The following is a 12,828-nucleotide window of genomic DNA, read 5'->3' as shown; positions in this document are numbered from 1 at the left end:
CAGGATTAGCATTGTAGCAGTTAGGTTCAAAATGTGTGTCTCCGCTCTTACTGTAAAACAAACAGAGCAGTGCGGTACTTGGCGTTTTGAACATAAGCATTAAATCCACACAAACAATTTATTAGTTCCAATAAAATCAAAGGGTAAAGAATTATTCAAAATGAAGTTGTCTCTGTTGTAAGCATAATTTGCACTTCAGCGTAATTACAAATGTTGTCCTATTTTCCTTAGACAAAGAAAACAAGAACCAGTCATCATTTGCACTTTTTGGATTATAAATCTTCTCCCAAAATTGCTGTAGCTTTTTAATTTCCATTTCAATCCATTACCATTAGGGGATTAAAAAGGCCGATGGCTTAAAGTTTCTTTAAACTACTTTCAAATTCTCAGTCACTGGGACATTAAATGATTTTCTAAAATGCAGATTTAAAGAGGAAAGACACTGAAAAAAGTCAACAAGACCCACAGAAAACCTGCTGCATATATTGAGGAGTCCTTACAATTAAGATGCTATTTTCTCCCTAATTCACAACCTTGCTTAAGACCATGGAACAGAAGCACAAGAAATCTTACTAAAAAGAAATCAAGCTGTAAAATGGTAGATATCTCTTGAGTCAGCAAGGTATCTAAACATGTGCCTAACTCTAAAGCACATGAAACTTAAACTCTGTGCACTGTAAACTCCTAAGTATTTTGCTGACGATGGTCCATGTGGGTGGTAAATCTCAATTACCGTTAACATTTTTTGTGATCAACAGTCATTGTCAGCTGACACAGATAGATAACAGATTTTTCTCCTTATACCAGTGGAACCACACCAACTTGTATTAGCTGAGCATGTAACTAAAACACATCAAGTTGTAGACTTCTTCTTAAAAATAGCTGTATCTTCTCTGTCCATGAGAACTAACCCATTCTGCCAAGAAACCCCCAACTCATCTCACACCACTGGCAAACTTGCTGAACAAGCTCTTTTTTCCCCTTGTCTATGTTTTCAGAAAGACAACGTTAAGGCAAAGAAAGGTACAAATCTGCTAACTCTTGCAAGGCATTTTTGGAAGGTTGGAAAAATAAGCTGAACACTATGCGATACTGCATTTAGTTTATGTGCAATATTTGTTTGAACTCATATTCAGAAGCCTAGGAAGGCATGCTAGCAGCTCTCACACAAAAGCAGGATCGGACTGGAAGTTTGTTTATTTTCTGGCTAAATGGGGGGAAATGGACGGAAGGAAGTCTTTGTGAGAGGCAGTTTTCTAATTTGCTTAAAATCTTATAAAACTAATGTCAGATTTTCACCACTATTTTACATATTATTCTGTGCAACTCTAGAGATGACAGATGATTAACTCAAAAAATGAAAGTCCATCTCACATGGGGAAAGAGGAGAGGGCATGCTTGCTACAGAAGATCTGGGTAAACATCTTTGAACCTTGCTGATTCTTCAACCAGATCAGTGCTGGTCAGAGCCTTTGCAGGCTTTTTGCTTCACTGTCATCCTCCAGTTGTTGACATCCTTTAAAGGACCATGATGACTGAGTGAGCCCAAATGCCATCTTATGCCAAGCCTGCTGGTGCTGGCTGCAGAGCCAGGTCTCACGCCCCCTGAGCTGGGCAATGGGATGGGAGGCAGAGCAAAGTAAGGTCACCTATTATTTTGAGGCTGAAAAATTGTGCAATTGTGCATAGATAACATTTCACCTGATTTTTCATTGCCCTTCAGAAAACAGAATCACCAATTCCTGTTGGCTGCAGAGCAGAGCAGCCAAGAGAAAAGATTTCACTCAAAAACTGAACGGTAAAACAACATATGCCAGCTTACCTTCCAAATGTTCTGTTGTAACCAGTCCTAATGCTACCATGAAGGCAATTTTCTAAGGAAAAAATAAGCAGCAGTTAGATTTTCTACTACAACAATCATGGTAGAAGTAAGTAAATAAATAAATCTAGCATTGACAGAATAAACCCGGTAAAGGTCTTTTAGAAATGTATCTTATTTGAATGCATAGTAATATGAAGAACTTTAATTGAAGACTTGCTTCAGATATGCCTGGTCAGTCACATCCTACTTGCATGACTATATGAAGTTTAGCAATTCAGAGACTGATGAAGCCAGTGCTGTATGACTATGATTTTATACAGCGCATGATCAAAATTCAGTCAATTCAATCAGTTCAATTTCATATTGCTAGCTGCTTTGTTACTCCACTCTTTAGAGAAGTAATTGTGTATTATTATTACTATCTGGACATGGCACTGCTTTTATTGGATGTGAGCAAGCTGTATGAAGTAAACCAAGATACAATACATTCCTACTGCACTTTACAACACTAAACAAGGTATCTGAAGCATATTGACAGTCCCCTCCCCCCAAAAAAAACTTTCAGAAATTTCTCTTCCCAAGATACAGAAAGAATATCATGTGCCTGAATTATGAAGAGGTACATTGAACCAATATTTTCCCTCAATGGGAAGTGAACAAACATCTCCTGCTGACACTGGAGAACTCATTTTGCAGTGAGGAACCTGTTTTAAAATATTACTCAGAACTCTGGTACACCACATATGCACAAAACACATCTTCATACTAAGAAATCTTCAAAACATGCCAATGCAGTAATAGGGCAAGTACTAGAGCAGATTCTAAATTTTCTGCCAGTGATTTTTCACTGGGAAATTTTCCCTTGCAGAAAAAGTTTTCCTGAAGCTTTTATTCCATCTTTTTGATGGAAACCTGAAATTCTGCTATGTTTTTCCAAGCCCAAACTGACTGAACTCCTTGGTTTTGAGATGCATCTGTGGTACAGTGGGGCCTTGGGGATCTCCTCCTCTTTCTGCTGTGCTGAACAATCTTGTTGGATCACGTTACCCTAGTGGCATTTTCACAAGGCGCAGTTCCACAGGAGAGACAATCTGACTACAAAACCCAAGCTATTAGGAAATCCAAGCAAGCAAAGCCCACAATCCAACTCTGATAAACATCCAAAGGCCACAGGAAGATGCAATTATCACACTCACCTGAAATAAAATGTGTAGATTTAGGTCAAACTAAAATACAGTGTTTAAGCAGTAGAAGGTCAAAACATTCTGTTTCAATCAAAGAAGAGTCAGGAGAACATGTTTCAACACTTCCAAGTCAAAAGTAGTTTGACCTTCTTGTTTTCTGAAAAGCCTTTTCATTGTGAAGTTTTGTGAAAAAACTCTTCATTTCAGTTCAGGATAAAATCAACCAGTACGTCCCCAGAACTACCGTTTCCTTTGCAATTCTGACTTTCACACAGTGAAAGGGTGAAAGCAAACACATCCTCACTTTGTAGATGAAAAGATCTAGCTATGAGGTGGGTTCTTCAAAACCTGAGGGTCAGGATTGTACACCTACATCCCTCTTACATATGTGAAAATATCTCTGTCAAACAGGTGAACTAACAACATCATAAGACAGGAATATTTTCTTTCCGCAATCTCCTAGTATGTAATTTTCCCTGTACATTAAAAAATGGTGATGTCGAATCTCATCACTGGCAATTTAGATATATTCATGCTATATTTCTGCCTTCCATAACTGTGGTAATGACAAGCATGTGTGTTCATTTGCATGTCAGACCTTGATTTCAATAACATTCATTCCTTACATGTCTAAAACACCAGCTAGACACAGTGGGGGCTCCACACCTGAAGGGAAAGATGAATATTTGATCCGAGATCCACTGTGCAGATCTGAGAAGAAAATTAGTCAATTGAGTGGAATTACAAGCTTCCCCTCACCCCCGCCAAAAAGTAACTTTGTGGCAGGATACGTCTCTGCGCTCTGAGCAGAAGTAATAACAACATTTAGGCCTAGAATCAGAAAGCTGGAACGGTTAACATGCAATTGTATTTTCCCAATGGAGCACAGAATGCCTATATTACCCGAAGATTAAACTGTAGGGGGACCATACATTTTCTGACATCTAAACTAAAATTATTTGAGTACTGGAATGCTCGCTAAACAATTTCCTCTCTTCATACTAGAATTATTTGAATACATACCTAATTAAATGTAATGACAGCATACTCGCTTAACATATGAAGAGCCTTCATAAATGGACTTGATAATTATCTCACTATTAAACACAGGAAGGGTTAGCTTTTATAGATATTTGAAAGATGGTTTCCTTTTAAAAAATCCCAGTAGAAGCTGTATTCTTTTTAACAAGCATGTTATATTAACAGCATATTTGTTTTTATGGGTTTTGCTGTTTCACACTCATGTAGGTCATTGGATTAAACTCAAAATACTACTTCCACTGCAATGCTTTTCTTTCAAATACGACAGAGTATATTGTTTCTCCTCTGTGCAGGAAACCATAAAACTGAGGCTTCCGTTCCTCCAGATTTCCAATCCAGGCCTAAGACTAGCATATGGTTCACAACTGCAATGTGTCTCTCTTGTCCTTCTTAGGTCAGATTAAAAACACTGTTAGTTAAATAACCAGCATTTATGGTCGTATTTTTTCTTTTAAATAAAAAACTGCTAGACTGTCCTGGAAAATGTTGCCAGAAATATAAAATTTTACTAATATAAAATTCTAAAAAAGCCAAAAGTTTTGGGCGGAATTCCATTTCTTTCTGTGCTGAACTCAGGTCCTTTTAAGAAAAAAACAAACCCAAAACCAAACCCCAAACACCCAGGCACGTGCTCCCCAGAGGAGCAGCTCCTTTGCGTAATTCCTTCATTTCTTTGCAGAAGCCATTCTGGTGGGAGAAGGCCCATCACTAGGTGGGCAGTTATTGGCCTCCATCCCCAGCAGAGCCCCGCTGACGGCAGGGAGCGGGTGGCCCACTCCTCCAGACCCTCCTCAGCCCCAGGGGGACTGAACCCTCATGGCTCATATCCCAGGAGAGGGCTTTGACCACTGGGCCTGGGACACCCTGGGTGGCGGAGACCCTCCATCCTGCTTCTGGGAAAGCCACTCCACAGCCAGGCGTCCAGGCATCCTGGTTGCAAGACAGCGGACGCAAGGAGGTTTGCTTTAGTCTAATGATGACGGACTTGGGAAAGGAGAAATTTTCGGCTTATGCAAAAGGCATACGTATTGCAGGGGGGCTGTGTCCAGGATCGGCTTCACGGCTTCCCAGCAGAATGACCAAGCCAGGAACAAAAAACAGTAATTATCCTCAGTCTTTTCTGTTTGTTCAGGTACGCTCAGTAACCTCATACGCGATTTCTGGCTACTGGTAAGTCTGGTGATTTCTGGTTTATTTGTTTTAAATTTTCAATTGAATTTGTTAAATCCCAGTCTGTCAGGACTAACATTTATGTAGAGTCATATTGGAGTTCCTGCCTCAGTTTTGTGCTTTGAAGATAAATAAAGGTGTGGAGAGAAGTGCCTAGAGTACTTATTTTCTTTTAAAAAATATCATGGTATCTTTGTTGCTCTTTGCCTTAATCATCTGTTTAAAAGCCATGAGTGCTTTTAGAAATGCGCAGTATCTCTTTTCATGAAGCAAAACAAAGATTTTTACAAAACCATTTCATTTTGTAATTACATGTTCTATTTATGTCATTACATGTATTTACACTAATTATGCTGTTAGTTCTAATTACACTAATTGCATAAATACATGATAATCAACTAAAGTTTACTTTCAAAGAACAAAAGAAATTAACTCTAGACCTACATATTTATGGCCTTGAAACAAGTCTATGGAAAGAAAAGAACCGTCATACTTAAGGGTATAGCTTCAGCATCTGACCCAGAAAATCGTGCTTGCTGAGACCTCCAGTATATACGGTAGGAACAATGTTCTCGGTTACAAAAAAGGTAGTCAGGACATTCTAGTTAGCAATTTAATGAAAAGCTCATTGAATTTATGAATGCTATACCAAAAAGTGTGCCCAGTCCCATGGTCTCTTCCTGCCTCTCTCTGGAAGATTTTTGCTCAACATTCTTTCTGTGGGGATAAGCTACCGGCAAAGGAAAATGGATGTTTTTTTCTAGCATTCTGTTTTTAAGCAGGATCTACTAGCCTGTCTCCCCACAAGGTGCTACACAACAAATAACCTTTCGGAAATACCTCCCTAAACAAAACAGGACCCTACAGTCCCATCGTTCAGTGGCAATGAGGATTCATATGAGGGTCAGATTTTATACTTGGGAGGTTTCCTAAGTGTAGCTCTGCAGAGCTTCTGCATAAAGCTGTGATATTCTAGGCTAAAAGCCACTATTTATCCTTAACACTGTTTTAACTATACGAACCTCTTAAAATGGTAAAACAAATGACCACCCACATGCCTCAAGTAACATTACAAATTTATATTGTAATAATCTTCTTAAACCTACAGCTCCAAGGATGCTTTCATACTACACATTTATTAGACTAGTAAGGTTAAGATTTCACATGAGCTGAGCATTTCCACAATAGAAATAGATTCAGTTTGTATAACTTCTCAAATTGCCTCCAAAGTACACACAATCTATTGTGAATACATCTGGTCAAAACCCAAAATGCCTGTTAAAGAGAAACCCCATTTCCGCAAGGACTTGTGATTTATATTTTTAGTTTACATTGCAAATATAGTTCATGAAAGAAATTTAATCTTATAACCTGCTTTCTACGCTCTTACTCAATTTGAAGGATTTTAATGTCTTTCAGACTAGAAAGAATCTGTGTACGTGTGGGAAGACATATACACAGCAAATGCATGAAACTATTTGTTAAATACAATCTAAATATTGCAAGTCTCATTACAAAGAAGATGTAAAAGCTCAGCTTACAAAAGAAACGTTAATTCAACCTCATATGGAGCCTGGAAACCTGATGTTATATATTTGATAACATAAAAGAAAGTATCTTAAGCTTGTATACACCTTTCACAAGAAATACAGCTATACCCATGCAAGGTGCCTAGATTACTGAGACCTACAATTCTTTTATTTTGTGACACTGGATGGTTTGAACGGTGCAAACTAAATTTGTCAGAGCACCTCACTGGCAGGGAAATCACCCCGACTGCAGTGGTTGGGTAGAGGGATGAACAGCTGGCAGAACCATCAGCACAAATGCAGTAATTACATATGCGCACAGAAAAAGCTTTAGAATTGGCCCCCATAACTTAACCATACTGTAGCTCACTTATTAAAACAAAAAGAAAAAAGGTCACCTCTGGATTCTCCTCCTTTTTCTTTTTGGTAGCAGGGGGTCCCTGAGCTGACTCTTCAGGAGGTTTCTTTGTCTCCACTTTACTTTCTGTCTGGGTTTGGACTTGAGGCTGAATAATGATAACCTAAAAGACAATGTACAAATGAAAGAAGAGCATTCACTATACGAAACTGGATTTTTTCACCTGAAACCTTTGACTCTTCTTTGAAGTGTTACTTGATACCCCTACAGAGAAGTCACAAGCCAAAAATATACAAAACTGGATACCTAGGTTAGGCTTCTAAATCCATACTTAAGTTTCTAAAAATTATTTTTTATTGGTGCATTATAAACCTACTGCAGCCTAAGGGAGCCACTCGATCAGTGCCTCTGAAAATTAGGACACTTTCCATTTAGAGGACTTCTGAAGCTGACTCAGCAGCCTAGCTTCAGCACTCATGTCAACAGTGATTTTAAGGTCTTTCCTTTGATTTTATTTTGCATACAGGTAGAAGAGATGGGATTACTACACATTCAAAACCACAGTCTGATCTCAGTCATACCAGTGTTATTTCAGAGTAAACACATGTGGATGGGAAGGAAGATACTCCTCAGTATACTCACGTAACTGAGGTCAGAGTTCAGTCCTCAGCATTTATGTGTTATGAGCAGCGGATGTCCAGTTTTGCATACAAAAATTAAACTATATGTGTTTTACATTAAAATTAGTTCTGGTTTAGAACCCATAGGAATTACTACACAGATCTCTCGTATGTGCATGTACGTTGGTATATCCAGCTGCTTGTATTTGAATTACCACATGAAGTTTTACACGGTGCAGATGATAACATTATCTCAAAAGCTATTAAATTAAAAGGAATGAAAGACAATTTCTGACCACAGAACTACACATGTGACTTTATACCCATAATCAAAGCTTCATGAAGGACTATGGAAGACCTTCCCAAGCTCACCTTCTTGATGAAGGTTATTGGATTTGAATGCTGGGCCTTTTCCATCTATTTCATTGCTAACTTTCAATTGATGTTATTTAATTGTTAGATACTTTATCTCAACTCAGTCACTCTAGAAGATTCAAGAGCATAAAAAGGGACATTTTTCTTAACCAGCAGCCAGTTTAAGAGAAAAATAAATTATGTTAGACAAGTGGGGAAGAGATGCCTGCTTTTATTTACCTCAAAAGCCATCCTACATCCTGTATTCTTTTTTAGCACTGTATGAGAACCTGTGCTGCCAACAAGACCCAAAGTAGCAGGATCCCAGTAGCGAATTACAGCAAATGTCTGCTGGGTACATTGGCAGCCTTTAGAATCTGTTTCTGGTATAAGAGTGGTGAAGTTCTTGCACTTCAAAGCTGAAAAGCAGTACAAAGAGGAAACGCGTAATTCATAACTTGATTTTTTCCTACTGATTCATCTGCTGATCAGTTTTGAAACCCTGAGCTCTCATTTCATTTGGTCTTCCCCTGAAACTGTAGAAGGGAATGCCTGATTATTTGGTATACTCCCCTGGGGTCAGTTGATATAACTAGTATCACTGTATAATTGAAGAGGGAGTCCATAGGAAATTTGAGCCTGCACAGAATTCAGGGATATTATTAGTGAAGATTGGTTTAAGGAAATGGAAGATCATATGGTCCCATTAATGTCAGGCTACATAATGATGCATTTTGTTCCCACTAAAAAATATGCTTGTACACAGATAAATGTCTACTAGTGTCCATGTGTCCCCTTAAGAATTTTCCCATTGCTTTCTGATTATTTTCTTCAAAAAGAACCACTGACACCACTCCGTACAGGGCTGTGCACTCCCAGGGGAATATTCTGCTTACATCTGCAATGTAATTCCTGTGTTTGATAACCAAAAAAATATGCCGTGAAAAGCAGAACCTACCTTGCTGTCGGCACTAATGAGGAGTGGTTGCACTTTAATGCTATCGTTGACCACAGAGACAGTCGCGCTGGTGCTGATAGGAGTTGCATTGTTGGGGGAGGTGGAAATGATGGCGTACGCCACACCTGCACTGCTCAGAGGTGATGAAATAGCTGTAGACTCGGTGACACTTTGTGACTGGCTGTTAGGCGTCTGTACATGGCTGACGGTGTTATTGGCAGTTGGGAGGGCAGGGCTGGGGTTTTTGATGCTGACTACGGTTGCCTTCTGGAAGGTAGGAGGCTGTTTGGAAGGTTGGTCTCTGCACGGGGAGATAGGGAGGCTGTCTGGAATCAGGGTCTTTGGCCTAACCTACAAACAGAGAGTTAGACATTATTAGGCATAGCCTCACACTGTAATGAACACTGCATGCATGCACTCTCCCAGTAGAATCTCTAATTGCATTAACCATGGAACAGGGGCGTCTAGAAAAAACATAATGTAGCAACTCGAAGAAGCCAGCCATTCATTTACTTGTAGATACATTCCCTGCACTCCTCAGTTGGGTCATTTTGGAGTCCTTAACTCATTGCAATGCTGAACAAGAAGGGAAGAAAAACTCAATTCCTCACTTCTATTAGCACACATCCATACAAATGCTACTCAAGTCACATCCAGTTCTCAGTAGGGATGTTTAAGCCAAAGCCTTTGCGAAGAATGGAAACCCCAGACGCAATAACATCCTGTTCTGAAGGACACAACACTCTTGCTATGAACTAAGGAGTGAGAACTGATTCACTAAGGGAGTTGTGGGAAATCATTTACGGGAAGAGTAAGCGTATGCATTTATACCGGTGGATCAGTGAATGAAGATCTTCACGCTTTTAAGATGTGCCATGTCTAATGGAGAGGAGATCCATCATGCAATCACTCAGCTCACCCAAAGAAAAAAAAAAAAAGAGAGGGGAAGAAAAGAAACCCACAACCATCGAACTTCATATTTTGTTGCCGTAAAGAGGCAGTTTGCAGCTGCAGGTGGATGCAGAAGGCACTTCCACGGATGGAGGGAAAAACTGTTTGCCAAGATTTGTGAAGGCTGCGGCTTTACCCAGAGCCATGACTGATAGCCGCGAACAATTGTTTTCAGCTAATGTGATGTGTTTCCAGTGGGGTAATTAACGTCACCCTGTCAACATGGCTCTGCCTTAACAACATGTTAAGTACAGTTCCAAGATTGAAAATAAATAATTTAAACTGCTTCACATGAAGTTAACTTCACTCCCAGCTTATTCGTTAACACGGCCAGATAAAACAGTCGGTTCCCTCTGTGCTTATTTAGTCCTGTCACTTCTCGCACCTTCCATACTGTGAAACAAAATGACAAGTTGTAACAGACGGACATGGGAAACAGCTGCCTGTGTCACCGCGCTGTAGTCTACAGGAGGCCTTCCAATGATGCCGACTTCCAATCTTGAGCCTAAGTAAGCAATTTAATGAAAACGCGGGGCTTTACTGATGTGCAGAAAATCATCTCTCGTGGCTGGCCATCATACTCTATCGCGTCAAGGAGGAGCCGTACCCGTTCCTCCCCGCGGTGAATATTAAGCGCAGCAACGCACGTATTGCGAGCTCATCGTGTTTTGATAACTCGGCCCTCAATTGCTGATAGGATCCTAACACCTACGAGCAGTGCAAACGTGTATTAGAGGCACAGTCCTGCTCAAGAGCGTCTAAATTGTCAGTAACCAAGGCAGATGGAAAGTGAAAGAGGAAACAGAGCCGAAGAAGAGCAAAAAGAGGAGGGTTTGCCCGAGGTCCTGCAGCAGACTTGTGACAAAGTCAGGAAGCTGCTGCATTTGGCTCACAGCTTTGGGGTAACGCTGGAAGGCCTCATAGGCCCACTGTGAAATGATGCAAAACCATGCTGAATTATGACTAACCATATTCAAGATACACTGACAGTAACTGAAGGGGTTTTTTTGCTCTTTTTCATCTATCCCATCACTTTATGTAATGAGTATTTGATTTATTTAGTTAAGATACCAGACAAATACCCTGGCCAAGTTGTCTAAGAGTCTATAATTAGCTTCATATCCATAATTAGTTAATGGTCTTATTTTCAAAAGTAGTGCACAGAGGATTGGTTTAAACCCATCTTGGCCCATGCATTCTGCAAAACCAAGGCTTCTGACATAAACAACAGGTCAGTGCAATAGGAGACATGATACTTAAAGCAACTTGTTTATGTCTGTATCAGAGTCAGTTATAGAAGCAGATCTTGTAATATCTACATTTATATTTTCATGATAATATCATTTTCCTCCTATGTTATATAAGTCTCTCATATGTAAGCCTTTCACAAATTGCTCATGCTCATGTGCTCAGAGACACATTCGCAGAAATAGTATCATTATTCAGAAAAGAAAGTCTGAGAAGCTTGGCAAAATACAGTTAAAATGTATTGCCATGGGTAAAAAAACCAAACTGAATTCTTAGCTGTTTGGCTAACATCTAAATTTTACCATGTCTCCTTAAAATAAAATAATTGTCTTGTAAATTAATGTAACATCTGTTGCCAACAGAAATACTGTAAACACACAGATAAGCACATATATACAGAGAAAAAGAGACAGAGAGAGAGAGTAAGTAGTAGTTCAGATCAAAGATTCAACAGAACAGTCACTGAGATCTTTAGAAAAAATCAAGTCTGACAAAAAATCAGCTCAGGAGTTTTTCTAGCCAAAAACTGTCATGTAAGTCTACCAGGATCTACTCTATCTGTCAGTCTTAATTGCACTTTTATATTTAATCAAAAGCCTAATTAAAACTAAATGCCTATATATATTCCAGCTATATAATTATCTTTTCTACACTACTACATATCTATATTGACTGTCAGATGTAATACCTCAATGAATCCTATACACACACTTAATACACATTCTGCAAGTTGTGGATGAATGCATATTACTTCGCTATAAAATAAGCTCTTCCTGCACAGACAATTAAACAGGCTTAATTTTCCAAAGTAACGTATTCTCTATAAAGTGCTGCATACTGAAATATCTGATACGACTCACCAAACTGGTACAGCGCAGGAACATATGCCAAGCATTTTCTGCCACCGTGTGATACAAAGGAGGTATAGCGGTCTTCATAGTCTAAGCCTCTGCAAATTCCCTGGCAAGTTCAGCTAACGTAGCGAGAGCATATTTATTTGCAGTTATAGAATAATAAAACGGGTTGACTACAGAAAAAGTTTCACGTGCTCCTGAGTTAAAGCTAAAATAAGTTCAAGTTAAAATAATGTTTATTTCTACAGCCCACAGGCATGAAGCCAGAGCAGAAAGCAAGCATAGAAGCCCCTTGTGCTCTAACACCTATGAACCTTCTCTCCTTGAATATAAATGCTAAGTGTAAGCACTTAATAAACAGCCAAGTGAAAGACCTTTAGCAAAGTTTCACGTTAAAAACCAAACTGCTACAGTAATCTGTGAGAATAAATGGTGTCAGCTGGGAAGAAAAAAATAAAGGAAAAAAAATAAAGGGAAGAGCTAGCGTAAATTCCTTTTCCTCATGGCAAAACTGTAGCTTCAATTTGGGAGATGAAAGGAGGACAGTGGCACTAGCAGAAGTTTGGAAGTTGACAGTCACCGAAGCAGAACTGGTGAAAAATTAGAGCGGGGCACGGACTGCATGTCACATGCAAGGTATGAAAAAGATGTTTCCTACTGAAAGCAGCACAGGCTGGATGGCACTGGTCCCCATTACAAGAGCCATGAAAGAAAAGGTGCAAAAGTTTAGCAAAGGAGA

General features: G+C 39.3%; 1 protein-coding gene across 4 annotated transcripts in view; it reads right to left on the bottom strand.

Moving 5' to 3' along the window:
• Nucleotides 1-12,828, bottom strand: part of PHF21B (PHD finger protein 21B) — a gene marked incomplete at both ends in the record, with an annotated part of 165,933 nt that overhangs the window by 17,242 nt on the left and 135,863 nt on the right. For all 4 annotated transcript variants that reach the window (XM_082309743.1, XM_082309745.1, XM_082309744.1 and 1 more), the window contains 3 exons: nt 1,823-1,874; nt 7,145-7,267; nt 9,037-9,387. In XM_082309743.1, the coding sequence (XP_082165869.1) occupies nt 1,823-1,874; nt 7,145-7,267; nt 9,037-9,387 (526 nt within the window). The remainder of the gene's footprint in view (nt 1-1,822; nt 1,875-7,144; nt 7,268-9,036; nt 9,388-12,828) is intronic.

Source organism: Platalea leucorodia, assembly GCF_965183815.1.
Source record: "Platalea leucorodia genome assembly, chromosome: 4".
Taxonomy (NCBI): Eukaryota; Metazoa; Chordata; class Aves; order Pelecaniformes; family Threskiornithidae; genus Platalea; species Platalea leucorodia.
Note: the sequence above shows the minus strand (reverse complement) of the source record. Positions and strands in the feature narration are given on the sequence as shown.